At 38.2% G+C, this 27452-nt stretch overlaps 3 protein-coding genes across 4 annotated transcripts in view; 1 reads left to right on the plus strand and 2 right to left on the minus strand.

Annotated features, from left to right (window-relative positions):
- Positions 1-1241: 1241 nt before the first annotated feature.
- On the minus strand, positions 1242-16100 carry LOC146146811 (transmembrane protein 272-like). Of its 2 annotated transcripts, none has more exons than XM_083387715.1 (4): positions 15898-16100; positions 3711-3770; positions 2809-3030; positions 1242-1659 (listed from the first exon to the last, which is right to left on the minus strand). In XM_083387715.1, the coding sequence occupies exons 1-4, from the start codon at positions 16094-16096 to the stop codon at positions 1415-1417; spliced, it is 726 nt and encodes a 241-aa protein (XP_083243841.1). In that variant the 5' UTR covers positions 16097-16100; the 3' UTR covers positions 1242-1414. The 2 variants fall into 2 exon arrangements, with proteins under 2 accessions (XP_083243841.1, XP_083243840.1); XM_083387714.1 differs by lacking the exons at positions 1242-1659; positions 2809-3030; positions 3711-3770 and adding exons at positions 12334-12706; positions 13812-14033; positions 14714-14773.
- LOC146146812 (importin-5-like) lies at positions 3789-11639 on the plus strand. The gene is made up of 10 exons (XM_083386740.1): positions 3789-3815; positions 3921-3928; positions 4211-4376; positions 5076-5219; positions 6053-6199; positions 7489-7595; positions 8143-8255; positions 8678-8939; positions 9700-9841; positions 10521-11639. The coding sequence occupies exons 1-10, from the start codon at positions 3789-3791 to the stop codon at positions 10614-10616; spliced, it is 1212 nt and encodes a 403-aa protein (XP_083242866.1). The 3' UTR covers positions 10617-11639.
- A 4654-nt stretch (positions 16101-20754) lies between the features above and the next one.
- Positions 20755-27452, minus strand: part of LOC146146813 (uncharacterized) — a 36729-nt gene continuing 30031 nt past the window's right edge. Inside the window, exons 29-34 of the mRNA XM_083387071.1 lie at positions 27265-27426; positions 26433-26689; positions 25095-25395; positions 23868-24010; positions 23170-23304; positions 20755-21839 (exon numbers count right to left, since the gene is read on the minus strand). Coding sequence (XP_083243197.1) covers positions 21579-21839; positions 23170-23304; positions 23868-24010; positions 25095-25395; positions 26433-26689; positions 27265-27426 — 1259 coding nt within the window. The 3' untranslated portion in view covers positions 20755-21578. The remainder of the gene's footprint in view (positions 21840-23169; positions 23305-23867; positions 24011-25094; positions 25396-26432; positions 26690-27264; positions 27427-27452) is intronic.

Genomic DNA, 27452 nt, shown 5'->3' on the forward strand with positions numbered 1-27452 from the left:
TTTTTATGCAAACAAATATTGTATTTTTTACAGTGGGACTTTCTTACCACCGGATGTTGCAAAAGGTCTTGGCCGTGGTAGTTCTCTGTAATGATTTTCGGGTGTAATGTACTCTATACTATTTTAATATTTCCAATAAATTCAGTTTTCTATTTCGTGGGTTATTCTACGGCTAGTTCAGAATTGTACCTTTTTCGTACTCTCTCTAATTGTACTTTTTCTTGTTCACTGTCGCACCATTAACTGCCTTTTTAGCAGATTCGTTTGCCTACTGCTACTGCTGCTATATTTTTGGCACCTTTTTTGCCACTCCGATTTTTTATTTCTTGTTTTGTTTTAACACTCTTTTTGTCAAACAAACACCATCAAAAGCATGTTTCGGTAGGTTTTTCTCGCCTTGTTGTTTGTTTTTAAAAGTCTAATGCTTTGACATCCAAAACAAAACACTAATAGGGTGATCTACATTTGTAAAGAGTTCTTCCAAATAACCGAGTGTTATTGAGTCTTTTTTGACTTTTTTGTACAATGGGGTACTACTTTTTCAGTATCGCCATGGTTGGCCGTTTTGCCGCCATTTTAGCTGCACAATCGTTTACATGTGTTAGTAAGCTACAATAAAATCTCTTTGGCTTGGAAAATGATTTCTATGCCTGTATCAGGTAATATCCATCGACATCCAGGTAACATAACATACGGTGTGATTTAATTTTGAAATCCTGTTTAAATCACAAAATCAACAAAAACTGTTCGTCAAGTTACTGGTTGTCGAGTTATTGAAGGCCAAAAACACGCTCTGTTGGCCAATTGAGTTTTTGGATTGATAAACTACCATTTTATGAGTATCCTCGTATAACGGGCAAAGGTTGAGAACTAATAATTCAGCAATAATTAGATTCACAACTAATTTGACGCCTAATTGCCATCCATATTAAATTGTATAAACTTTTAGATGCAACAATATACCTGAAAGCCATTTATATTTATTTTAAACGAAAATGTAATCCCTCGTACACAAAACACTTTGCCTGCTAAGGAACAACATACTTAGAATTTATAACGGAATTCGTTGCAGCTGAAGTTAGTCAACATACTGTACTTTGGTCCTTTACGGCCGTCGGCAGTTTGCAAAAACTAGCGAGGTAAAAACCAGTTGTTAACCGGTGGGTAAAACTAACCCTGAACGAGTAATTAAGCAATTTTGACAATCATACGAGTTCCTTTTTTGAACGCTTAAAAAGAAAACTAGTGTTTAGCCTTTTTAATTTTTAAATTGATATTTCGCCAATTCAGTGTTTTTTACTTATTTATATAATCGCTGATTGTAATTTTTTTCTTCTTTAAGCAGTCTTCAGTGGTTGTGAAATTAACTACCTACAATTTAGGGTTTGATATAAATCAACAGTTTTGAGCTTTGCTAATCCAAAGGCAACGACGTTGAATTTTCTCTGCCCGTTGCCTCCTTTGGTTCTGTGTCCACACTGGCCACTCCCTTGCACAGGAAACAGCACATCGCTGTACAACCGCACATGCCAAGACCGAGCAGTATGTAGGTGATGGTGATCACCCAGAAGGCAAAGTAGTACGTTGCGTGGTCGCAATAGATCGGTAGACGCGGGTCGTCTGTTTCTGGAGCGTAGATGCTGTACACCCAAACGTTACCTACGAAATAAATTTGTAACACTGAACGATATACAAGGTGTCCTGTGATTTCATGCAAAATGTTGGTGAGTTTTAATGACTTGACTTTAGTCACTGTTTTCAAATGACTTGACTTAACTTAAGTCATTTGGGCAAAATGACTTGACTTAACTTAAGTCATTTGGGCAAATGACTTGACTTGACTTAAGTCATTCGGGCAAATGACTTGACTTGACTTAAGTCTTTTGGGCAAATTACTTAGGTTGAATTGAAGTGCTTTCTGTAAGTCTTTTTTTAATAAAATTGAGCTATTTATCCAAATGTTTGCACATAAAACAATTTGTTTGCTATAAGTTGCGTTTTTCTCATTTTTTAGTTCAGTTATTGCTCATAATCGTACGAGATTAAAAATTCCATTAGTTCAACGTTTTATTTTTACGACAAGGACATGACTTGAAGTTGACTTGCTCTAATTATGACTTGACTGGGACTTGACTTGCGCAACCGATGACTTGGACTGCGACTTGACTTGTTATTTATTCAAAAAGACTTGACTTGGACTTAAGTTGTTTTACAAATAACTTGACTGGGACTTAAGTCATTTCAAAATGACTTGTTTACAACACTGACTTTTTAAACCCAAACCACAAATAGAGGGTATATGAAGTATCAAAAAAATAAAGCAGTGCAGCGATTTAATACAGAAGGGTTAAATCCTGGTGTTGTAAACAAGTCGTTGTGAAATTACTGAAGTCCAAATTAAGTAATTTGTAAATGCCAATCAAGTCATTTTTAACGCAAGTCCTTGTCATAAAGATTACACGAAGCTAAGCTATTAAAGTTGGGTAAACTCGTCCGATTAAGAGCAATACTTTCATTAAAAAAATACCAAAAACGTTATAGAGGGCCAGCAAATTGTTTTATGTGCAAAAATTTAAAAAAATAAACAATTTTACCAAAAAATGCTTTATGAAAACCCCTAATTTCATTTGTTTAAGAACTTCAGTTAAGTTAAGTCATTCTCCCGAAAGACATAAGTCAAGTCAAGTTATTTGAAAAGAGTTACTTAAGTCAAGTCATGAACTTAAGTAGCCTAATTACTACACTGTTGAATCCTATTGAACGACTAAACAATTAAACGTTGAAATATTTCTTAACTTAATTAACAACCTGCAATGAACCAAGCAAAGCTGAAGCAGCCGAGCAATCCGGGGTAGGATTTCAAACAGGCCGTCATTTTGCCCTTCTTGTCGCTGTCCTGTGGTTTCATGCATTTGTCACGAATGTTGTCAAATATTGTGGCCAGTTGGAGTACAGCCGAGGTGGATCCAGCAACCACCAACCAAATCGGCACGAATCTCTCAATCGGACAGTTGTCTATGTTTATAGCCCCTGTGCATATAAAGTGCAAAGTATCACCTTCAATTAACTTTTAATTAAGCTGTTTCCCAGTTTAACGTTGAGTAATTTACTATTGTAGTGTATATAGCAGGGGTGTCCAACACGCGGCACGCGTGCCAAATGTGACTCGCAACCTAATAAAATGGCACGCAAGCCTTCCAAAAAATGCTAAATTTGTTATTCAACCAATTGTCATAAAACAATAAATTTGGTATCCAGCCAATTGCCATTGTTTATTTACACTAGCATTAGCGACAATTACTTCTGATATTACAACATTATACTTTAGTGGAGGCGAGCATTCATATAATTATATAGCTTGGCGTGAAGATACAAGTCAGCTTACGGACAGACGATTAGACGCAGTAATGCGCATTACTGCTACACAAGGCTAATCTTTCATGTTTGGCTGAAAACGAACGTTTGCAAAGAAGCAATAATGGTCAATTACAAATGTACAAATGTAAAGTTTTCAGGTTGCTTGGCGAAAATATAGTTTGCCATAAAAAGCTATTTCGAAAGTTTATATTCAATAACTCCTGCAAAATTTGTTTTTTAAAGTGGAAAAAGTTACGTTGGATGGCAAATCACAATCGAAAAACACAAGACAATTTGGTATCGGATCGGGACCGATATCTGGTGGCAAACGATTTTTTGTGTAAACGACTTACCCACTGTAATCATGGCGACTGGTAAAGCCAACAGCAAAGCATTTCCAATGGTACAATCGACTGTAAACATACAGGAAGATGGTTAAAAAGAAGGATTCTTGCAAGGTAAACAATTGACACACACTTGTCCAGCAACACATTATACAACGAAGGAAAGGAGTGACCTTTGGAATTAATAATTTATTATTTTAACGGCGTTGTTTTGTTCAGGGAGTCCTGCAATTGGGCTGTTGTTTAAAACAATCTATCTAGGGGTTGTCATCGTTGCAAATTATGCATGTCGGTGCCTTGACGCGCATTTAACCTCTGAAGCTTGACGTTACAAAGCAATACTGACGTTACAAAGCAATACTGACGTTACAAAGCAAAAACTCTCATGTCGTCCCAAAATAAGTCATCTGAAAACAGTGACTTGACTTGTGAGTTAGGTGCAGTCAAGTCATTACAACACTTCAAACCGTACATTCCTTAACTCTTAATTTGGCCACCGCACGCGTGAGGTCGTCAGCTGCCGAGTCAATCCCCCTTCTCCTTGAGTGCGCCCAACTGAGGGGCAACGAGTACGTGGGTCAGATCTGGGGCTTCATCGCTCCCCAGATGCTGGTGGCGGTCAAGGACGAACCGGACAAGGACGTGCTGTCTGTGGTCATGGAATCGATGGCGAGGGTGAGTTGCTTGTTGTTTTTTTGGATGGTCAAGTTCTTAATATGGCGGACGGTGTGTTTTATACGGTGGATCATGTTTGTATTTTTTTTTTTTTTTTTGTAACAGGTTTTATTAATTCTTAAATTTATTAATATGAATATACTGTTGTTGTCACAATTGTAAAGTTTTTTACGATAAAATTTTTTTTTTTATTAAAATGCCAATTTTCGATGAATTTAAGGGCAATCTTCTTCACGGCAATATAATTGCAACTGTGGGCGAAAACAAAATATTTTTTCGACAAAACATTTTTTTTTAAATACCATAAAAAAATTGTGATTAATGTAGTGTTTTAACAATTCGGAGGTAGCAAAGTACACATGTTCGATGAACAATTAAGCCACTGCAAGCCCCATCTGAATTTAGGCTCATATTTGTATGATAATAAAAAAAAATAATAAAAAAATGAAAAACGCTGGGCGAGCGGATAATTAAGGCATTTTTTTGTTTTTTTAACTTCGGCGATATATCTTAATCGTCTTTATCGCATTGTGTATAAAATGCAATAAAACGATTAGGATATATCGCCGAAGTTAAAATAAGGAAAACAAAAAATGCCTTGTTGGTGTGCGTTCCGTGAAAGAAGTTTTCTTGGCGCGATCCTTATTTACCATTTTGAGTTGTGCAGTGGTGGGCTTAAATCTAACGCATTTTGCGCAGAGCATTGAGCTTCGTGGTCGCGGGTGCTTCAGCATGGAGCAATACCAGGAGCTGACTGCCATCTTACGCACAATGCTCGATCAACACTTCCAACGGGCCCAGGAGAGACTAGAGAAGCGTCACGACGAGGATTATGATGAGCAGGTGCCTTTAGTGTATAGTTGTGTAGTGTTGTAATCAGGGGTGTGGAGTCGGTTAAAAATACCCCGAGTCCGAATCCTCGAGTTTGGTAATAATTTAAATTAATTTGATGTAAAATGCAAAAAAAACTATTTGCGTGGTGTTGTGCGACAGGATTACGAATTGAGATCGACCGATGTTACTTGTTTTCATCGACAACCGATTTTTTTATGTTTTTGCCAACCGACATCCAATACCGACACCGATTTGTTCTATACACCTATAGTTTGATAATAATTTGAATTAATTTAAAGTAAAATGCAAAAAAACAGCTATGTGGTGTTGTACTACAGAGGAACTAATTGGATCGACCGATATTACTTTTTTTTGCTCCTATACCGATAACGGATTTTTTATGTTTTTGCCAATCGATGCCTCGATACAAGTTTTTTTGTGTATTAACTTCGTAGGATGCTGAACACTGTAAACTAAACAGTGTGTTAAATCAGTCAGTAATAATAACCAATCACAAATTCGCGAATGAAAAAAATAAGAAACTTATTTATTTTTAAGGCAAAATTATATAAAATTTTTATGGTAAAATATCGGCCAAAAAGAACCGAGTTCATAGAAATTGATCAACTATTATAAAAAATTGATGCACGCTTTAGGAAAAAACATATTTTATCTCAACATGGTTTGCAACCATAATTTTTTTTATAGTAGGATGTGCTCGCCCACGGTAACTAAAACTCCACCAAGCAAGAGAAAGTATGCGCCGAGTCAAATCCCACACGATTTTTACATCCCTTTTCCTTGCTATTTACAGTCTTTTTTTTCATCTTTTCTTGCTTGAGGTGGAGGAAGCGTTGCAGGATGAGGATCAGGACGACTTCTTTATCCTCTCAAAGATCGCAGACATCCTCCACGCCCTCTTCGGTTGCCATGGCTCTGAACTCTTCCCATTGTTCGACACTCTGCTTCCTCACTACGCAAAACTGCTCGTAAGTCGCGCCATCCAAAATATAAACTGACACAAGATACCTTCGGGAGAGGCTTACCGAAATCAGTCAGCCTCATCAGGATTGTACTATTGGGTGCCGTTATGGTTGGCAGTACGAAGGGCTTGAGTGGATAGTACGAAGGGCTTGAGTGGATAGTACGAAGTGCTTGAGTGGATAGTACGAAGGGCTCCAGATCCAGAAGGGCTTGATCACAGAAAATCCGTTTTGTGTCTGTGCGTTTCAGTTGCTGAAATACTACAAACCTGATCCATTGTATTACCTGTATTGATAATGATTATTTTGTTTAATTAATCAGGGTTGTTACAAAAAGTCTTTGAATTTCTAGACACTCTGCTCCCTCACTACGCAAAGCTGCTCGTAAGTCGCGCTATCGAAAAATACAATTATACAAAAACATGGAAACTGACACTAGATGCCTTTCCTTCTGGAGTCGTACTGGCCGACGATAACGGCACCCATCAGTACAAGTTAAAGGATTTTAAAAAGATTCAAGACCTTTTGTGACAACCCTAAAAATGTTCCAAATTTAACATAATTATTGTCAATAGAGTTTAGAGCAAATATATTTTCAGTAACTTAAACATGCATATACACAATGTGTATTCTGTAATCAAGCCCTTCTGGGGTCGTACTTCCCCAGCTCTAACGGCACCCATGTATAGCACACAAGATGCCTTCGGAGAGGCTAACCAGAATCAGTCAGTCTAATCAGGATTGTAATATGTTCAGAAACTGAAACGTACATATGCAGTTATACACAAGGTGTATTCTTTGATCAACCCCTTCTGGAGTCGATAACGGCCCCCTGTATAATTATAGTACACAAGATGCCTTCGGAGAGGCTAACCAGAATCAGTCAGTCTAATCAGGATTGTAATATGTTCAGAAACTGAAACGTACATATGCAGTTATACACAAGGTGTATTCTTTGATCAACCCCTTCTGGAGTCGATAACGGCCCCCTGTATAATTATAGTACACAAGATGCATTCGGGGAGGCTTACTGAAATCATTCAGCTGACATTGATTATATTTGTCTCGTTTTTCGAATCACATACAAAAATATGTCAAGTGATTTAATTTTGAATTTATTGAATTAGTATAAATTTTCTCTAAAAAGTTTTTGAATGTATATAAACTTATTTCATAAAAGAATGTGGTAACCCTACTTTTTTATTTCATAAACCTGAAAGCCAAAAGTTTAAAAATCTTCATCCATGCTGACTAGCTTTATCGTTTATACTTTATACCACTCAACTCATTTCTAGGAGCCACAGCGACCTTGGGCTGACCGCCAGTGGGCGTTGTGCGTGTTTGATGACGTCATCGAATTTGGCGGTCCAGAGTCTATCAAGTACAAGGATGTGTTTTTGGGGTAACTGTTATCCTAATATGCAAAATAATTATTTAAATTATCGGTGGAAAAAGTTCAATTTGTAAACAAACGCTTTGTGAATTGTTTATTACATACGGAAAGACAAATAACGTTCGAGTTTAAAAAGTTAGTCCTCAACTTCTCGATTTCTTGTGCAATATGTTTCCCCAAAATAGCACAAATGTAAATTTTCGAAGTCGGTGGTGTTATTTTAGTTATGCACATACTCGTCAATTTTGTTTTTAAGGAAATGAAAACATTTATAATTTCACGTATGTTTTAGGTATAGTTGCATAACGTCATTTGCAAGTTTGCCACAAAAATTGCGGGCTTTTTAGTTAAATAACTTCTCAGTTCGTACCGTGCTTTTTTTCCACCGTGCTAATCTAATATTCCGGTAGAGTTATTTGAATTATTTTATTCAGGTTTTTGCTTGAAAGGTTGTTCCTTGGCGGGCAGTTGTCTCAATTTCTTGTGCAGTATGTTCCAACAACAAAGCATACACTTTCTGAAGCCGGTATTAATGTCATTTGAATTTATTCTTCAGGCAGTTGCTCGCTTATCTGGAGGACGAATCTGGCGAGGTCCGACAAGCAGCTTCTTACGGGGTTGGCGTTATGACTGGGAAGGCTTGTGAAGCCTACGCTGACGCTATTAAAGGTAAATCGTCATTTCAATTACACTATTGGATCAAAATATTCTTTAGACTTTACTGTCTTAGTCAATGTCAGTCATTTGAAAGAGGAATATATTTCGGCACAAAATAAGGCATCATCAGTCTCTCGATTCAAATGAATGGATTGACTCGAATGGATTGGAGCTTTTTCAAATATACGGAATCTGACGCTCAAAATAAGTTAAATTATAGTGCAAAAATTTCCAAAACCAAACATTTCGCGAACAAATAAAATCAACTTGGCGCCGAAAATGGCAAACTAAATGCGCAAAAAAACATCTCCTCGCCCTCACAGGTCATAACAATAAATACAATTTAAAGTATATTCTTTAGACGTTCCTGTCTTAACCAAAAAATAATTATTTGAAATCGAAAACGAACCGCTTTTTAACCCCTCCCCTTATAGACGCAATCCCGCGTCTCAGGCGCGTCATCGAGGGGCCACGGGGCCGGGGCGCCCCGGGCGGCCACCTGGCTCATGACGACATGGCACCGTTGGAGAACTGCATTTCTGCCCTGGGGAAAATCCTCCGCAACCAGCCGCATCTTGTCGGATCGCAAGAGGAGGTTGCCCAACTGCTCCGGCTCTGGCTCTCCTGGCTCCCGGTGACTGAGGACAAAGAGGAGGCGGTCCATGTGTACGGATACGTGTGTGAGATGATAGAGAGGTGAGCGCTCTTTTGTGTTTTATCAATAGTTTTTAAACCTACGATTGCGGCTTGCATATCAATTAGTACACCGAAAGCCAACGCAGACTTACCGAATCTGTCGATCAATGATGCAAACAGGACAGGTTAAAAAAACAACTAGCCTGCAGTGAGTTTTAAAGTCACCACCTCCGGCCTTTCTTGTGAAGTTGCTTCTGCTAACAGAATGTATCCAGCAATGGCGTCATGGTTGTTTAGCGACTCGTTCCTTCTGAGCCTGTGTAGCTCAGTTAGTAGAGCGACGGTCCCGGTATAACCGGAGGTTGTAAGTTTGAACCTCACGGCAGGCTAGTTGTTTTTAGCTTGCCCTGCTTGCTTCATTGATACGCAAGCCGTAAGCGTTTTCAACTTCAGAAGGGCTATATCACAGTGGTAAAACACTTATGTGTGTGTATCTTTCTTTAAATGCACTTGATATTACGTCTCCATTCATCACTGAAGATTTCCCATTGCCCCAAGAAAGCTTAACACATGACGCACTTTAGCGTTAATTAAGTAATTCGTTAAGGTGCATCGCGGGCCGCACAAAATGTGCCTACGGGCTCGAGTGTTTAAGACCCCTGGCTTAGTGCATTTCTATATAGCCACCATTTATACTAGCCATTTGCCGTTTCTGAGACTCTTATGATTTGTAATGTTCTTGTTACATTTTTACGTATATTAAACATATGTCTTGTAATAAATAATAGTTAACTTAAGGATTTTTATTTTTCCATGCTAGCAACAACCCGATTCTGTTGGGGGAAAACAACTGCAACTTGCCAGCTGTGATCTCTCTCATTGCTGATGCTGTTTATGGCGAAGCACTACAGGAATCGAAGGAAGTCAGCAACAGACTCAACACAATTTGCAAACAGATCAAGGTAAAATATCAACTCAATGGCACAATATCGCTTTAAAAATGGATGTCTGACGTCTGTATTAATGTTTATCTGTTTTCAACATGCAAATACTAGTAGGGGTTAGAAAATGGCTTAGTGTTAAAATTATTAGCGGGTTTGTGATGTACTATTTCAATTGTTGTATAGGCCTGATTCTGACCATTTAGGCTTATTTCGACGGGTTTGCGACTTACTATTTTTTCGAAGTTATTACGACCATTATAGGTAGTATTCCTATTTTGTTCTTATTCCGAACGGTGTTTTATTCCGACGTTTATGTTGATCTTCTTTAGTTCCATGGCTGGAGCCGTTTAAAACTAAACCGGTACTTTTTATTCTTTTTTCGTTACACAACGGTTGGAAATTTTACTTCATCCAAATAACGCTATATCCATTACCTGGCGGATTTTTATATCAGTAAACTGTTAATAGTGTACATAAATAAATCAACCATATTTGGTCGACTAAAGGTGTGTTGGGAATTTCTCCACACAAATTAAATTTTATGCAAAAAATGTAGGTTCCACAATTTTAGCGATTTATGGTAATTACGAAATCTTGTCGATGGTTCCGTCCTTAAAATTGTATTAAAAGCTAGCGTCAAACTCTGTCCTTGTACCTAACTTTTCTGCCTACCGAAAACTTGAAATTTGATTGACAGCTGTCGGCGAATGACGTGTGGAACACCAGCCTAGCGGCACTTCCCGAGCCCATACAACTGTCGATGAACAATTTCATATGCGACATCGCCGCCTAAAAAAAGGCCGGTTTGCCATCAATTAAGTGGCGCTCATAATGGCGCGTGTGTTTTTTTTTTGTACATGATCTTGCTACAGGTTTACCGCCGAGTGTTTCGCCATGTTTTTACGGTATGCGTTTCATCCCCCAGTCATAATGAGTGCTCTGCGCGTGTACATTTTCACCTTGCATTCATATTTTTTGCGCAGCGATTTTTCGAGCAATTCAACTTTTGCCAGGGCGGTATATTTTTTGCCCAGTTCTTGTATAAGAACAAGCATGGCAGCGTGTAGGCAAATGCGAGAATACGCCTTTTTTGTATTCTCGTTATTTGTTTTTTTGCGGCGAAGCTTCCTAGACGAGAATACGCTTTTTTGTGTTCTCGTTATTTTGTTTTTTTGCGGCGAAGCTTCCTTTTTTTCGCAGCCTATTATCTCGCAAGGTGCGACTTTTTTATGCAAACAAATATTGTATTTTTTACAGTGGGACTTTCTTACCACCGGATGTTGCAAAAGGTCTTGGCCGTGGTAGTTCTCTGTAATGATTTTCGGGTGTAATGTACTCTATACTATTTTAATATTTCCAATAAATTCAGTTATCTATTTCGTGGGTTATTCTACGACTAGTTCAGAATTGTACCTTTTTCGTACTCTCATTAATTGTACTTTTTCTTGTTCACTGTCGCACCATTAACTGCCTTTTTAGCAGATTCGTTTGCCTACTGCTACTGCTGCTGTATTTTTGGCACCTTTTTTGCCACTCCGATTTTTTATTTCTTGTTTTGTTTTAACACTCTTTTTGTCAAACAAACACCATCAAAAGCATGTTTCGGTAGGTTTTTCTCGCTTTGTTGTTTGTTTTTAAAAGTCTAATGCTTTGACATCCAAAACAAAACACTAATAGGGTGATCTACATTTGTAAAGAGTTCTTCCAAATAACCGAGTGTTATTGAGTCTTTTTTGACTTTTTTGTACAATGGGGTACTACTTTTTCAGTATCGCCATGGTTGGCCGTTTTGCCGCCATTTTAGCTGCACAATCGTTTGCATGTGTTAGTAAGCTACAATAAAATCTCTTTGGCTTGGAAAATGATTTCTATGCCTGTATCAGGTAATATCCATCGACATCCAGGTAACATAACATACGGTGTGATTTAATTTTGAAATCCTGTTTAAATCACAAAATCAACAAAAACTGTTCGTCAAGTTACTGGTTGTCGAGTTATTGAAGGCCAAAAACACGCTCTGTTGGCCAATTGAGTTTTTGGATTGATAAACTACCATTTTATGAGTATCCTCGTATAACGGGCAAAGGTTGAGAACTAATAATTCAGCAATAATTAGATTCACAACTAATTTGACGCCTAATTGCCATCCATATTAAATTGTATAAACTTTTAGATTTAACAATATACCTGAAAGCCATTTCTATTTATTTTAAACGAAAATGTAATCCCTCGTACACAAAACACTTTGCCTGCTAAGGAACAACATACTTAGAATTTATAAAGGAATTCGTTGCAGCTGAAGTTAGTCAACATACTGTACTTTGGTCCTTTACGGCCGTCGGCAGTTTGCAAAAACTAGCGAGGTAAAAATCAGTTGTTAACCGGTGGGTAAAACTAAACCTGAACGAGTAATTAAGCAATTTTGACAATCATACGAGTTCCTTTTTTGAACGCTTAAAAAGGAAACTACTGTTTAGCCTTTTTCATTTTTAAATTAATATTTAGCCAATTCAGTGTTTTTTACTTATTTATATAATCGCTGATTGTAATTTTTTTCTTCTTTAAGCAGTCTTCAGTGGTTGTGAAATTAACTACCTACAATTTAGGGTTTGATATAAATCAACAGTTTTGAGCTTTGCTAATCCAAAGGCAACGACGTTGAATTTTCTCTGCCCGTTGCCTCCTTTGGTTCTGTGTCCACACTGGCCACTCCCTTGCATAGGAAACAGCACATAGCTGTACAACCGCACATGCCAAGACCGAGCAGTATGTAGGTGATGGTGATCACCCAGAAGGCAAAGTAGTACGTTGCGTGGTCGCAATAGATCGGTAGACGCGGGTCGTCTGTTTCTGGAGCGTAGATGCTGTACACCCAAACGTTACCTACGAAATAAATTTGTAACACTGGACTATATACAAGGTGTCCTGTGATTTCATGCAAAATGTTGGTGAGCTACTGTACTTTTTACAGTGTTGTAATGACTTGACTTGACTTAAGTCATTCGGGCGAAATGACTTGACTTGACTTCAGTCTTTCGGGCAAATGACTTGACTTGAGTATTTTGGGCAAATTACTTAGGTTGAATTGAAGTGCTTTCTGTAAGTCTTTTTTCAATAAAATTGAGCTATTTATCCAAATATTTGCACATAAAACAATTTGTTTGCTGTAAGTTGCGTTTTTCTCATTTTTTAGTTCAGTTATTGCTCATAATCGTACGAGATTAAAAATTCCATTAGTTCAACGTTTTATTTTTACGACAAGGACATGACTTGAAGTTAACTTGCTCTAATTATGACTTGACTGGGACTTGACTTGCGCAACCGATGACTTGGACTGCGACTTGACTTGTTATTTATTCAAAAAGACTTGACTTGGACTTAAGTTGTTTTACAAATAACTTGACTGGGACTTAAGTCATTTCAAAATGACTTGTTTACAACACTGACTTTTTAAACCCAAACCACAAATAGAGGGTATATGAAGTATCAAAAAAATAAAGCAGTTCAGCGCTTTAATACAGAAGGGTTAAATCCTGGTGTTGTAAACAAGTCGTTGTGAAATGACTGAAGTCCAAATTAAGTAATTTGTAAATGCCAATCACGTCATTTTTAACGCAAGTCCTTGTCATAAAGATTACACGAAGCTAAGCTATTAAAGTTGGGTAAACTCGCCCGATTATGAGTAATACTTTCGTTAAAAAAATACCAAAAACGTTATAGAGGGCCAGCAAATTGTTTTATGTGCAAAAATTAAAAAAAAAAAAATAATTTTACCAAAAAATTCTTTATGAAAACCCTTAATTTCATTTGTCTAAGAACTTAAGTTAAGTCAAGTCATTCGCCCGAAAGACATAAGTCAAGTCAAGTTATTTGAAAAGAGTTACTTAAGTCAAGTCATGAACTTAAGTAGCCTAATTACTACACTGTTGAATCCTATTGAACGACTAAACAATTAAACGTTGAACGATTTCTTAACTTAATTAACAACCTGCAATGAACCAAGCAAAGCTGAAGCAGCCGAGCAATCCGGGGTAGGATTTCAAACAGGCCGTCATTTTGCCCTTCTTGTCGCTGTCCTGTGGTTTCATGCATTTGTCACGAATGTTGTCAAATATTGTGGCCAGTTGGAGTACAGCCGAGGTGGATCCAGCAACCACCAACCAAATCGGGACGAATCGCTCAATCGGACAGTTGTCTATGTTTATAGCCCCTGTGCATATAAAGTGCAAAGTATTACCTTCAATTAACTTTTAATTAAGCTGTTTCCCAGTTTAACGTTGAGTAATTTACTATTGTAGTGTATATAGCAGGGGTGTCCAACACGCGGCACGCGTGCCAAATGTGACTCGCAACCTAATAAAATGGCACGCAAACCTTCCAAAAAATGCTAAATTTGTTATTCAACCAATTGTCAAAAAATAATAAATTTGGTATCCAGCCAATTGCCATTGTTTATTTACACTAACATTAGCGACAATTCCTTCTGATGTTACAACATTATACTTTAGTGGAGGCTAGCATTCATATAATTATATAGCTTGGCGTGAAGATACAAGTCAGCTTACGGACAGACGATTAGACGCAGTAATGCGCATTACTACTACACAAGGCCAATCTTTCATGTTTGACTGAAAACGAACGTTTGCAAAGAAGCAATATTGGTCAATTACAAATGTACAGATGAAAAGTTTTCAGGTTGCTTGGCGAAAATATAGTTTGCCATGAAAAGCTATTTCGAAAGTTTACATTCAATAACTCCTGCAAAATTTGTTTTTTAAAGTGGAAAAAGTTACGTTGGATGGCAAATCACAATCGAAAAACACAAGACAATTTGGTATCGGATCGGGACTGATATCTGGTGGCAAACGATTTTTTGTGTAAACGACTTACCCACTGTAATCATGGCGACTGGTAAAGCCAGCAGCAAAGCATTTCCAATGGTACAATCGACTGTAAACATACAGGAAGGTGGTTAAAAAGAAAGATTCTTGCAAGGTAAACAATTGACACACACTTGTCCAGCAACACATTATAAAAGGAAGGAAAGGAGTGACCTTTGGAATTAATAATTTATTATTTTAACGGCGTTGTTTTGTTCAGGGAGTCCTGCAATTGGGCTGTTGTTTAAAACAATCTATCTAGGGTTTGTCCTTGTTGCAAATTATGCATGTCGGTTCCTTGACGCGCATTTAACCTCTGAACCGGTTGTTAATTAACTATAGTTTGCTGAAACTATTTGGCCTGACGTTACAAAGCAAAAACTCTCATGTCGTCCCAAAATAGGTCAACGTAGCCTAGAACAATTTAGATATGTCATTTTTTGGGTTAAAACGATCGTTTCAACTAATTAAATCGTCCTCTTTGCCTAAGGCTAGTCACAAGCATATATTATATCCTTTGTGGTACATAGCCTCTTTTTAAAACAAATTTACAGAAGCAGGTGTTTCTACCTGTTTAAACTTGTAGATTATAGTTATCTCAATGGATCCGCAACCTTTTAGTGTCGCGCCAAACTAAACCTTAGAAAGTCTCGGCGAACCGTTTTAAACTTTCACTAACAATTTTTAAAAACCGTGTGGATTTTAAGAATTTGTTTATATTAATACATCTAATTAGGGGTGGGCCTAAGATTTTTGTCATTTAAAAATAGGCTTAATTATAGTTAAGAAGGAAGAAACGCGCAAAGCTAGAAAAATGCTGCGTAAATAGTTAAAAGATAGTTAAGTTGGGAAAACTTTTATTTTAAAAGATTGCTGCAAACAATTTCCACTTAAGAGAGTTTTTATGCGCACGATGCCTTTAAGCTGAAAAGGTTCTTCTAAAACTCAAATATACAAAGCGCATATTTTGCATTTACCTTTAGTCAAAACAGCAAAAAAATGTTGGACATGACCTCGTGCCCAGTTTGTTAAACAGGTTTTGGGCCGAATGATTTACAGTAGGTTGCCGTCCTCGGCTTCAGCATAGGGTAAAGTACAGCACTGACAACATATCACACATTAAACACCAAACGATAAATAGCTAAAAACGCGCATGAAACGTAGAAATTGGTTATAAATTTCCAGTCGCCTTACTGTTGTCGTTGGCAATTTCGTAGCAGTTTTTGGCGAAATCTTGCTTGTTCTCTGATGTCTTATGGGCGTTTTTGATTTTGTCGATCACGCTTTGGTAGGAGGGCGGCTGGTCATTTTGGTTGCTGGACCCGCCATAGACTGGAAGGCCGTTTTCCACATTGACACGGTCTTGCTCTGCACGCGTCGAGCTGGAACCCATTATCTTTTCAATTCAATGGCCAAAGGCTTTTTTTAGGTAATAATATAGACATTTTTACTGTTATTCAATAAGCTACATATTTCATGTGTGAACAACATAGGGCACCAGTCTGGCCAAGGGCACCTATTTTTGTGATTATACACCACTACAGACTTTTTTATGCAGTATATTTAACCTTTATATCGTATGTTGTTGTTTCTAACTGGGTTATTGACAATTTAAAATGAATCTAAGTTAGTGAGATCGATGCCAATCCGATAGCGAATTAGTGTAGGGATGATTTGCGATTAAAAGCAACAATTTTAGCTTTGAAAGATAAACTTGTTGACAATAATAAATGAAGGTAACTGAAGTTCTTAACTATATGATGTAACCGCCTGAAAACAGGGACGCCGGAGAGGGAGGCGCGGGGGGGCAAAAGTGCCCTTTTTATGAAAAAAGAGCTACGGAAAAAGGCAAAAAAAATCGTAAAATGACATGGTTGGCATTTAAAAAACATTTTTGGTACCAAGACAATCTAGAGGGGCGTGGCCCCCAAAATTTTTTCAATATTTCGGCTCGCTACGCTCACCTGCGGTCTATGTTGCCCTTACCAAAAAAGTCGCCCCCCCTTGCCCTGAAATCGCTCTGGCGTCCCTGCCTGAAACCTTAAAATGATTACTCTTGGACTATTCAATTCATTTATGTTGTTTGTTTAATCATGGTGCTGGCGACATTGGTATTGGCTCGGAACGTGATATTGTTCTTCCGAAATACCGTATATCGGTATCGACAGAAAAGTATGGGATACCCCTGATTAAACGGATTGTAACGAAAGGTGTTATAAACCAATGTGCGCCGCGTCAGTATTTCATGTTCGATTTTGGTCCGAAAAAAAAAAAAACGGTTGCACCACTCTGTACTAAGACGTTCCTCGCGAGCAAGTAAGATATAGTTTTAAACTGCTGACTGGGCTGCAGGTTTAGATATAGGCACTGTTTTGTCCACTAAAAATGCACTGTTTTGTCCACTGAATATACACCTCCGCTAAAATACTTTCTTTAAGCCGCAGCAATTGTGAAACACATTTTGACGATAACCAAAAAACGCACAACATGCTGTGAATATTTTACAATAAACCTCACATGCTACGGCGGAATTTCGTTCACCGTCCACCGAACATTATATTTAATTAATTTTACACTCCAGCCAGAGGTGTTTAGCTGTTTGTAAGTCCATTCGCCTTTGCGCTAAACTGAAAGCGACATGATCGTTACCCAACGAGATACGAGAAAGGCAAAATCAGAATAGCTTCCCAACCATTGCGACCACGCCCTATAGGAAAACGCAGTTAATTTGAAAGTTCATCAGGACTTGCTTGGGGGTTGAGAAAACGCTATACTTGTAAAATACTGGTGGTCATTGCTCTTCGTATAATTTAACCTGGCACAGAATATTCAGGTGTTTCCCAACTAGCCAACTCGTAATCAACGTTAGGCAATAAAACGTTTTTGATAGCTATTTTGAGATAAAGCAAAAATGCTATTCCCAGCACATTCGTTTTCGCCATACAGCAATCACTGTTAATATCCGATTGGCGCGACAGTACAAACGTTGTGTGGCGGATGATTTCCATGAAAAGCAGACATAATCGAACCCGGTTAATGCGAAATGCTCACATCAATCCCAGTTGAATATAAATTCAATATACAGCAATACGTCGCTTTGACGGATTAATTCTGTCGAAATTTCCGTGTAACTCTACTACGCCATTGTTCGGCCTTCTAATATAGACAAGGCGTAAAAGAAAAGTTCGTTTATTTCGATTACATTAATTATATCTGTCATACAATCAGGGGTGGAAATAGAACGATTTTCTTACGGGGACGCTGAATTTTTTTTAACGAAGAGCATGAAATTTTTAGAGATGACGTCACAAAATTACGTCATAAAGGGTCGTGTGAAACACGTAACCTTAATAAACCTGAGGCTATCGTTCGATGCTGTGTACAAATATTCAAGTGAAAACCTAGTTTTAAAATCTTACCAAATTTATTTTAACACACGAAACGAGTTTTAAAAGTTGGAATTGCAAGAAAGACATAAATATGTAAGAATAAATATAATAATAATACTTGAACAACCCAAACCCAAACTCGCACCATAACGCAAATATTCTTAGACCATTCAAGGAGACGGTTGGCTGACTTGGTAAAAAAGGTCATGCATGGTAAAAAAAGATAAGCGCTAATATCTACTCCCGATAACGCTAATATGTACAAAGCAACGGCTAGCGTTACAATTATGTTTCCTTTGCCTTTCGTAACAATCCGTGCACATGGCGATTCGACATTTTGCTGTCTAAATTAAGATCTATTAATTGGTGGCTGTTGCGGTCTTGCAACATCTTTAGCCGTTAGTAATTACTTAAGGAATACTAAATTAACACACTCAGTAACCCAGTGGGTTTTAAACATTCGTGCATTTCATAGGCGCCGGTTACCACGCAATTTACCTCGCGAATCTGTGTATGACTATAGCATGTGATATCACTCTTTATTGTGTAGATAATGTTGGATCATTAGGATAGTAATTAGGATAGAAAGTAGATATAAGTTTTTGTTCGAGAATGTTATAGATCGCTAGCGTATTGTCGCTATGTATTGCTGCCGTTTCAAAGATATGTTCTATGATAAGGGAAAATGTTATGTAAAAGTCTTTAAATATAGTTGTTGATTGTTTAGTCGATAATGTATATAAGTTATTGTAATGCTTAAGCTCGTTTTTGTTGTCAATAATTAATAATGGAAATTACGTTTCTTGGTATTTTTGAGAATCAGGCAGATAGTCTTACTGCGGCAGAACATTAGCGCTAAGATACAAATAATCAGAACTCACGCTAAATTTTTATTTACGATATATGAGATCGTAAAATTGGTCCCCGAATATCGTAAAAGTGGCTTAAATTGCACCATCGGCCATATGTCCTTTTTTTCCTTTGCCACAGTGATACTTTCAAAATCGAGATAAAACTTCGATTTTACACAGAGATTTTATATAAAATTATGAAAATCTTTTATGGCAGACCATTTAATTTGAGTTCCTTGAACAAAGTGTTTTTATTGCCTACTATATGTTTTATCCTTCATTATAACGAATTTGATCAACAAAATATTTTTCTCTTGTTTCCGCCGGCGTTCGTACAAATATTGAAATCGAGCGACAGATCATTTTGAATGAGATAAATTTAAAAGAATTGGTTGCTCTTAGTATATTGTAGCCGTTTCGAACGTATTTTTGTTCACTTTTACCCACAAGATTTTTATTCACTTTTATCGACAAGAATCTTTACATCAAAAGTAATAGTTAGCTTTCTAACTAACCTGGAAAATATTTGCATGTATTTTTGAACCAACAGCGCCTAACAGTGGTGGGTAGATCGTAAAACACATGCCCACTAGACATAACGGTTTGTTGGAACAAAATGAATATTGGAGGGTTTATTGGAACTTGAAAGGGTGCCTGTATGATTAGAGGTGTCTAGTCTAGAGGTGGGGGGAAATAAAGTTGGGAAAAATAATTTCTCATGTCTTTTGCTTCAACTTATCGAAAGGTGTCCTACCGGAACTAAATCGCTTTCATTATATCGGGAATTTAGAGCAGAATTACCTGAAGCAAAAATGGCTACAAATACATGATACTGCTTGCACCTGAATTCAATACGTTCCATGATTTGTAATGTAAATGCATGGTTCAAGAAAACTAAACACAGAAGACTTGTGAAAGATAAGAGAAAAAATCGGACTGTCTGAATCAGTTTTCTCAAGCTATCAGTTACGACCAAAAATTGGGTCGCCTTCCGATTTGGTTGGTTTGCCTACTGCAGTGGTTCGCATGACCAGGGTTTTTTAAGGTTTGGTTTGGGTGACCGCTAAGTAGTTTTAAGAGACCGCAAGTGTTTCATTTAAATACCAAAAAGTTGCAAGTCCAAAATATGGGAAACCGCTGGAGAAATTTGGGGGACCGTTTCGGTCTCCCAAAACACCTTAAAAAAACACTGCACATGACTATATCTATAAAATTGGCCATGAGATTTCGATTTCGCAAAATTTAAGAATGTTTCAGAAGCAATGTGAAGCTATGGCTAATATTAATTGAATTCGCACTGATTAATGCCAATTTCGAACGTTCTGTGGAAAGAATTGTTTCGCAAAAGGTTCGCTGTTGTACTTACGCATATAGTTGTTGACTCGCAGCACTGAAAAGGTTAAAAACACTGGCCTAAATGCATAAGATCTGTCAGGATTTTAAAGAAAAAACATAAAAATGCATCATAGCAAAAACACAACAGCATACATACCGTCTGACACTTTGCCTCTCTCATTTTCGACTGGTCTACTCGTGTTAATTTTTCATATAACATTGCATCCTGTTTCGACCATAAAATTGTTTTGAATAATCAATTTTTATTTGATAACAAACCAAAATCCCAAGCTAGAAAACTCTAAACAGTTATCAAGTAGGCCGCATATAAAGAGACTCTTTATAACCTAACCTTTTTAAATCTTGGCAGTGTGTTGAGAATCACTAACTTAAAACACTGGACCCTATCCAGCCGAACTTGATTCTAGTGCGGTATATGTTTGCTAAGAAACCACCACAACTTATACCAATATTATTGTTTATTTGTCTTTAATTATGAGGCGTTTAATAATTACGTAACCGTGGGTGACTACAGCAGTTTGGCGAGCGTCCAGTAAATCGGGGATTTAACAGCGGGCAACAACTCCGTGGCCCCGGCTTCGATTAAATACGGACAGACAGATGGATAGATATAAACGGGCGTGTCAACAGAAAACAACAACAGAAAGAAGCAATAAACAACTCGTACAATATACAAAAAAAGACACAATGCGCGAAAAAAACACTGAACACATATGCTGTTGCTGAAAGGAGAGCGAGAAAGGCGGCGCTTTTGCGCGAACGATCGCCCGTGACAAACCATGCTTCTTTTGCAGGCGATCGTTCGCGAACGGCGACAGGTAAAGTTCCAGCACACGACGAAACATAGAAACAGCGCCGGAAAAAAACAAGGGCTTACCGAAAAAAAATCAGATCACAACTATATACTCCCGGGTGTAAGATCGCAACATAATATGCTGATTGGCTCGTTTATTAGTAAGGCAACTTTACAACGAAGAGATAAGACTAAACGCCGACGCACTATAGGGGTAGGGCGGCCTACTTTGTACTGCATAACGAAAAAGTAAACCGTTGGCACGAGTACATAAAGATAAATACAGACAGGAAAGGGATGACTTTGTTAAAGTCAACTATTTGCAAACGTGATTCTACAAAATCGAGCAGCACCTGTTGTAAAAATTTTCGGACGTGGAGCGGCCATCCCGTGCTCGCTTCCCACCGTTTGTCTAGTTGTTTTTTTGTTTGGTTTCATTTCTTTGTCAGTCGGTGTGTCGGTGTGTGTGCGCCCGGGCGCGGGTGATTAAACGTTGACTTTCCGGCACACCTGGCATCTGCTGATGCGGTTTCGCAGGTTGCCCGCCTTCAGGGTCTCCATGGACGGCGTGGCGAACTGCTCGACCAGGTCGATGGTGGACAGCCAGAAGCTGTACTGGTTGTTGTAGTAGAAGCAGTGGCCGCGGGCTCCGTTGCATTCGATAAAGGGCGTCGCGCGGAAGTCTTGAAGGCACGAACCGGGGCTGGACAGAGACTGACCGCTACCCTCGGCACCGGCGGCGGTGTGCTGTGGATAAATTGCCGATTAACAGGGAGAAGAATGAAGTTCAAGGTTATGAAGCACTGTTGTATTGACTAGAGTCAATGATAATGACTTTACTGCAATTAAGCTACTGTTTTCAAACCACTTGACTTGACTTAAGTCATTTAAGAGAAATAACTTAACTTAGATTCAAGTGATTTACAAGAATTACTTGACATATGTTAAGGTGTTTTAATTAAATGCTTTTAATAAAAAATAGTTATTTAAAGTCAATTAACAAATGTGATAAATGTTAACTTGTATGTGTTACGTTTTTTATGGTTTCTTTGCAAAATATCGGACGAAATTGAATGTGTTCACCATTTTTAGAAGTTTATTATCAATTTTTGATGCAAATGCTGGGACTTGAAATTGAGTTGCGTCACTAATGAAATGACTTGGACTGGGACTTGACTTAATACTTAATGAAAGCGAATTGACCTGGACTTAAGTCATTGCGCAAATGACTTGACTGGGATTCAAGTTATTTTCAAATGCCTTGTTTACAACCATGTTTAAATTGAAAGAAAAATCGCAACATCAACGGCTACAATCGTTGTATGGCCGGGCTCTTCTATACCTACCAAGTTGCTTAACGATAAATCTCGTAGTGACCAATTTCAGATTTTTTTGATATTTTTAAATGGATAGTATTGATAATGCTATGAAAGCTTTCTCTGTCCGATTGACATAAAAAGTAATCGGTCTTCCAGTTGTTGATTCGTTTGAATGCAAAGTATTAAGGCATTCCTCCTGAGTCATTTTATCGTTTATTGAGTGCAGTATATGATTTGTTAATCTTTGCCCTAAAGAGTTATGGGTATCTAAAAAAATTCTTTTTCAAAGGGAATAACGATACTAGAAATTTAACATACTTTTCAACTTAATACATTTGTGTTTTTATTCCTTTATACAATTGTTGGTGTATATCATGAAATAGGAAATTCATTAACAAAAAAATCATAGATTAAGTTAAAGGATCTTTCATTTTACAGAGTTCCATGCTATGAAAAATTTCCACTTAAACAAAGCTTCCATGCGCAAGTCGCCTTTGGTTTAAAAAGCCTCTCTCAAAACGCTAATATACTTAAAGGCAAACTCGATTCGCAGGGAGCGCGAATTGTTTTGCATTTTCGTTTGGTTAACATTGTTAAAAATAGGAGGCATGGCCTTGTGCCTAGCTTCTAAAACAGGTCGCGGGTCGTATGATTTTCATCGGCCGATCCGGCCCGCGAGCCGCAGGTTGCCGAGCCCTGGTCTAATGTAGCGACTTGCCGGCCAGCGTAGAAATACAATTTTTATAGGGTTTTCTCACCATTGCAAAACTGTAGCCGATCCACATCCCAGACCATCCAGGCGGGCATGGGGGGATCACCATGTCTTGGCTGTGCACGGCGACAGCGATCGATATTGATTCACAAACGGCGCATCTGCTGATGTGCTCTTGGACCTGGCGCACAACAAACAAGAATAGTTCGTTAAAAAAGGTGTCAGTTGTTCGAAGACTGCGTTGTGTCAATTCTGATATTTTGCAATGTCTGGGTTTTACCGCAGATAAACATCTACGGATATGAACTATTGGCTCTAATGTTTTTTTATTGGCGTAAAGATGGATCTAATTTAAATAGTCTGTACAAAATAAAATCGCCTGGTTTTTAATATTATAATCTCTTTCCGATTTTGTTCCCTTTTTTTAATGAAGACATTATCTGCGCTATAAAGTGACTACGTTGAAATAAACAATAAAAGTATGAAAAATCGAATACTACTATAGCTATTCAGTAAGTCTTGGGACAAAACAGTTTAATGCTAAACATGGAAAACTTAAACCTTATACCGTACCCTAAGATATATAGCGCAAATCATAATTTGCACAAAACTGTAAACCTTTTACCGTAAGAAAATATTGCAAAAAATAATATTTCGCACGAAACTCTATAGTACGCTGGCTGTTGTTATGCTGCGTCCTAATTCGATCTGGCGTGGGCGCTGGTTTAAACATACCATATCTACGCCAACTGGCATCATTGGGATAGGGGCCGTTGTCGAGAGCCAATACGACTTGTCGTTTCTGCTTCCGTACTTGCACACGTTGTTAGTGTTGCAGTAGAGGAACGGCATGGAGTTAAAGCGACGCATACACGAGCCAGATTGACCTGTGAAGCGCAAAACACTTTATTTCGTCTGAATTTTCAGGTTGAACGACTCATCATACATTAGGGAGGGCAAAATACTCTAGCAAAGCGAGCAAATTCAGGTCAGACACAATAAACAGATCTTAAAAGTTAAGATTGTGTCTGACCTTAATTTGCTAGTTTTGCTAGATTATTTTGCTGTTACTGATCAGGAATTAAGGTCAACATTCATCTTGCAAGGGTCAAGGTGATTTCTATTATCACATATTCAGTGCAACATTAAGGTACGTGATTGCTCGGCTGTCAGGTTTTTGGATGCCTTTTCACTTGATTGGAAGTTTGATTTTTCAGAAATGAAAATCGTTTAATCAGCCTAATACAGTTGCTGATGGAAATGCCACGCAATCGATTTCTATTTTAACGTGATTTACACTTGATTTATGATTGGTGAAAGCAGGACCCTCCTGGGAGATTTAGAATTAGGCAGTTTTGTAATGACTTAAGTCAATGACTTGATTTAGGTGCACTTAATTCACTTTTTTCAAATGACTTGACCTCACTTAAGTAATTAAGGGAAAATGACTTGAAATGATTTAAGTCTTTCGGACAAATGACTTGGGTTAAAACGAGGTGTTTTCAGTAAGAATTTGTTTTTATAAAACTCGGTTATATATCTTAATTTTTCTACATAAAACAATTTGCTTGCTATATGCTGCGTTTTTTGTTACTTTCAGGTTGTTTTACTACTCGTAATCGAGCTCGTTTACCAAATTTGGTAGTTTAAGGTTGACCTTTTATGACAAGGACTTGACTTGAAATTGACTTGCCATAATTATGACTTGACTGGGACTAGACTTGTGTTTTTTTGTAAAAGACTTGACTTGGACTTAAGTTATTTTACAAATGACTTGACTTGGACTTAAGTTATTTAACTAATAACTTGTATGGGACTTTAGTCAATTTAAAAAGACTTGTTTACAATACTGGAATTAGGTTTTGAAAATCTTGGATGTAGCGTTATAGGTTTCAGGTGACGAACAGCAGAAGCCAACCCAAGCCAAACCGAAACAAGAACGAATATTGCTAAACTTCAAGTCGAACATACCGAGGTCCTGGCCGTGCGCCTTTTCGCTTCCTTCCATATAGAGCAAGCTGAATCCGTCCCAGAGCTTCGTGGTGCCGACCGGGCATTCCGGAACGTCCACGGCCTGACTGTGTCGCACGATAATGTGGCCCGGCGGTCGGACGCGGCCCGCTTTTCCCGGTTCCCCCTGCAGGCCATGTTGGCCGTTGTTGCCGCGATATCCCTTCGGCCCGTCGAAACCCTGCGGACCCGGATTTCCGCGCTGGCCGTGAGTTCCGGGGGTGCCGTCTCGGCCTCGCGTGCCCTGCTCCCCGTGTTCGCCCTAAAGTGTAAGCAACACAAATACAGGTGTTTATTTCTTTGAAATAAATGTGCACAAAATAATCGAAATAAAATTGATAAAAATTCGATTGATATCGACATTCGCGCGATGGTTGAAACGACGAAATGAAATCTTCACAATTTCGTTTCGATACGATGTGAGCCAATACCGACAAAATGAAAATGCTCAGGCTAACGTGTTCAGTGTTCATTCCAAGCTGTATGTAATAAACTAGGTAGGCCCAGTGGTTCTCAACTTCCTTAGCTTACGGATCGGTAAAATTTCGAAACAAATTTTGCGGACCGGTGGAAAATTAAAAATCAATACAAAATGTAATTACGACAAATGTATGCAACCTAAAAGCAAATAATGTAGGTAAACAACTAGGTAGGTTACAAAAAAAAGTGATTATCCTTTAAATAAATGCGCACAAATGCTGGAAAGACGTGCGTGCGAAAACATTTGAGGATTACAAAGGTTCGCTTAGAAGTCATAACCAATCCAAAAAATTTCATCACTAGGAAATACGTAGTAAATACCCCCTCCCCTATGTAGAAAAAGTCAATGTTAAACGATGTTATGTTATATTAGCAAACTCGTGCATTTTACAAGTTTAGGAAAATCGTCTGAAAAAAATATAGCCATAAAAAATTAAAATCACGGATTTGCTCATCACTTTACACTACAATAGGTTTTTTCAATGTTTGCATTGTTAAAGGAGAACACAAACTATAGTTATGAAGGCAAGTTGTCGTCCAGTTCTATAGTCACTCCTGAAACGCTACTCTACGCAAATCTATAAAAACAACGGACAAAAACCTCCGATCGTACATACTCTAGTCTAAAAGGGAAAAAGCAGTTAAAGGAGGATTTTTGGATGGACAATTTCGGAGAAAGGATGGTGTGCTTATTGAGAATAACACAAGACAAATTCTATTTATAAAGCAACACAAAATGCTACTTCCGTAACTGGTAAAAATTACACTGATTTTTGCACTCTGCGAAAATATAAAAAAACAACAGACAACCAAACAAACCTTTAATCCCTTTTGACCGGGGAATCCCCTTCTACCGGGCAGCCCGGACATTCCTATGGCCCCGGGTGGACCAGTTTCTCCCTGCTCCCCTGGAACCAGATCGGATGGCAGCACGGAACGGCCTGGAATCCCCGATTCGCCCCTCTCTCCAGCCGGCCCCGGAAAGCCAGGTGACCCCGCTGGCCCGGTGAATCCCCTCTCACCCACCAATCCGTTGGGGCCGGGCAGTCCTTGCAGACCCTGGTCACCCTTTGTCCCTGCGAGAGGTAGTTGAACGATTTTACAACCAGATATTTAACTTTGTTGCAATGTAAGAAAATAAATATGATGTGTGCAATAAATGTAAGTTTGCAATAAATGTGATTTTGCCATAAATGTTTGTTGCGATAACTTTTTGCAACGTAAGAAAATAAATGTAAGTTTGCAACAAACATTTGTTGCAAAACCTTTGTGCAATGTAAGAAAATAAATGTAAGTTTGCAATAAATGTAATAAACTGCAATTTTCTATCCTCGCAGCTATTGGCATAATATAATGTCACTTGCAAAATATCTTGGAAAATAATGTGTTTATTGACTTTAAGTTTAGCACACATATGACGGAATTGACACCTTGCGTATAAGACGATGTCTTTCTTAGTTTTCTAACACGGAAATAAATTGTTGAAAGAATACCGCACTTTTGCAAAGTCAGGCGTCACATTTACCCATAACATACATTTGTCCCGTAATCATCTCACGTACTGTATGTAAAACTAAAGACTTCGCATATTCAATATTGTACGGTATCCCAAATATAAAAGTAAGACAGATTAATTTAGAAAGCTCCAAACCTTTTATTCCGGGCACTCCTATTCTTCCAGGCTTGCCATCAAGGCCAGATTGTCCGGGCAGTCCATCGAGTCCGTTGTATCCAACCTCTCCTGTCACCCCCTTGGACCCTTTACGGCCCCGACGCCCGAAAAAGCCCTGTTCGCCTTTCGGACCTGGTGGACCTATATACGGGCACAGAAAAAAATAA

The sequence above is a fragment of the Ascidiella aspersa genome, chromosome 4, assembly GCF_963924565.1.
Source record: "Ascidiella aspersa chromosome 4, kaAscAspe10.2, whole genome shotgun sequence".
In the NCBI taxonomy this organism is placed as follows: Eukaryota; Metazoa; Chordata; class Ascidiacea; order Phlebobranchia; family Ascidiidae; genus Ascidiella; species Ascidiella aspersa.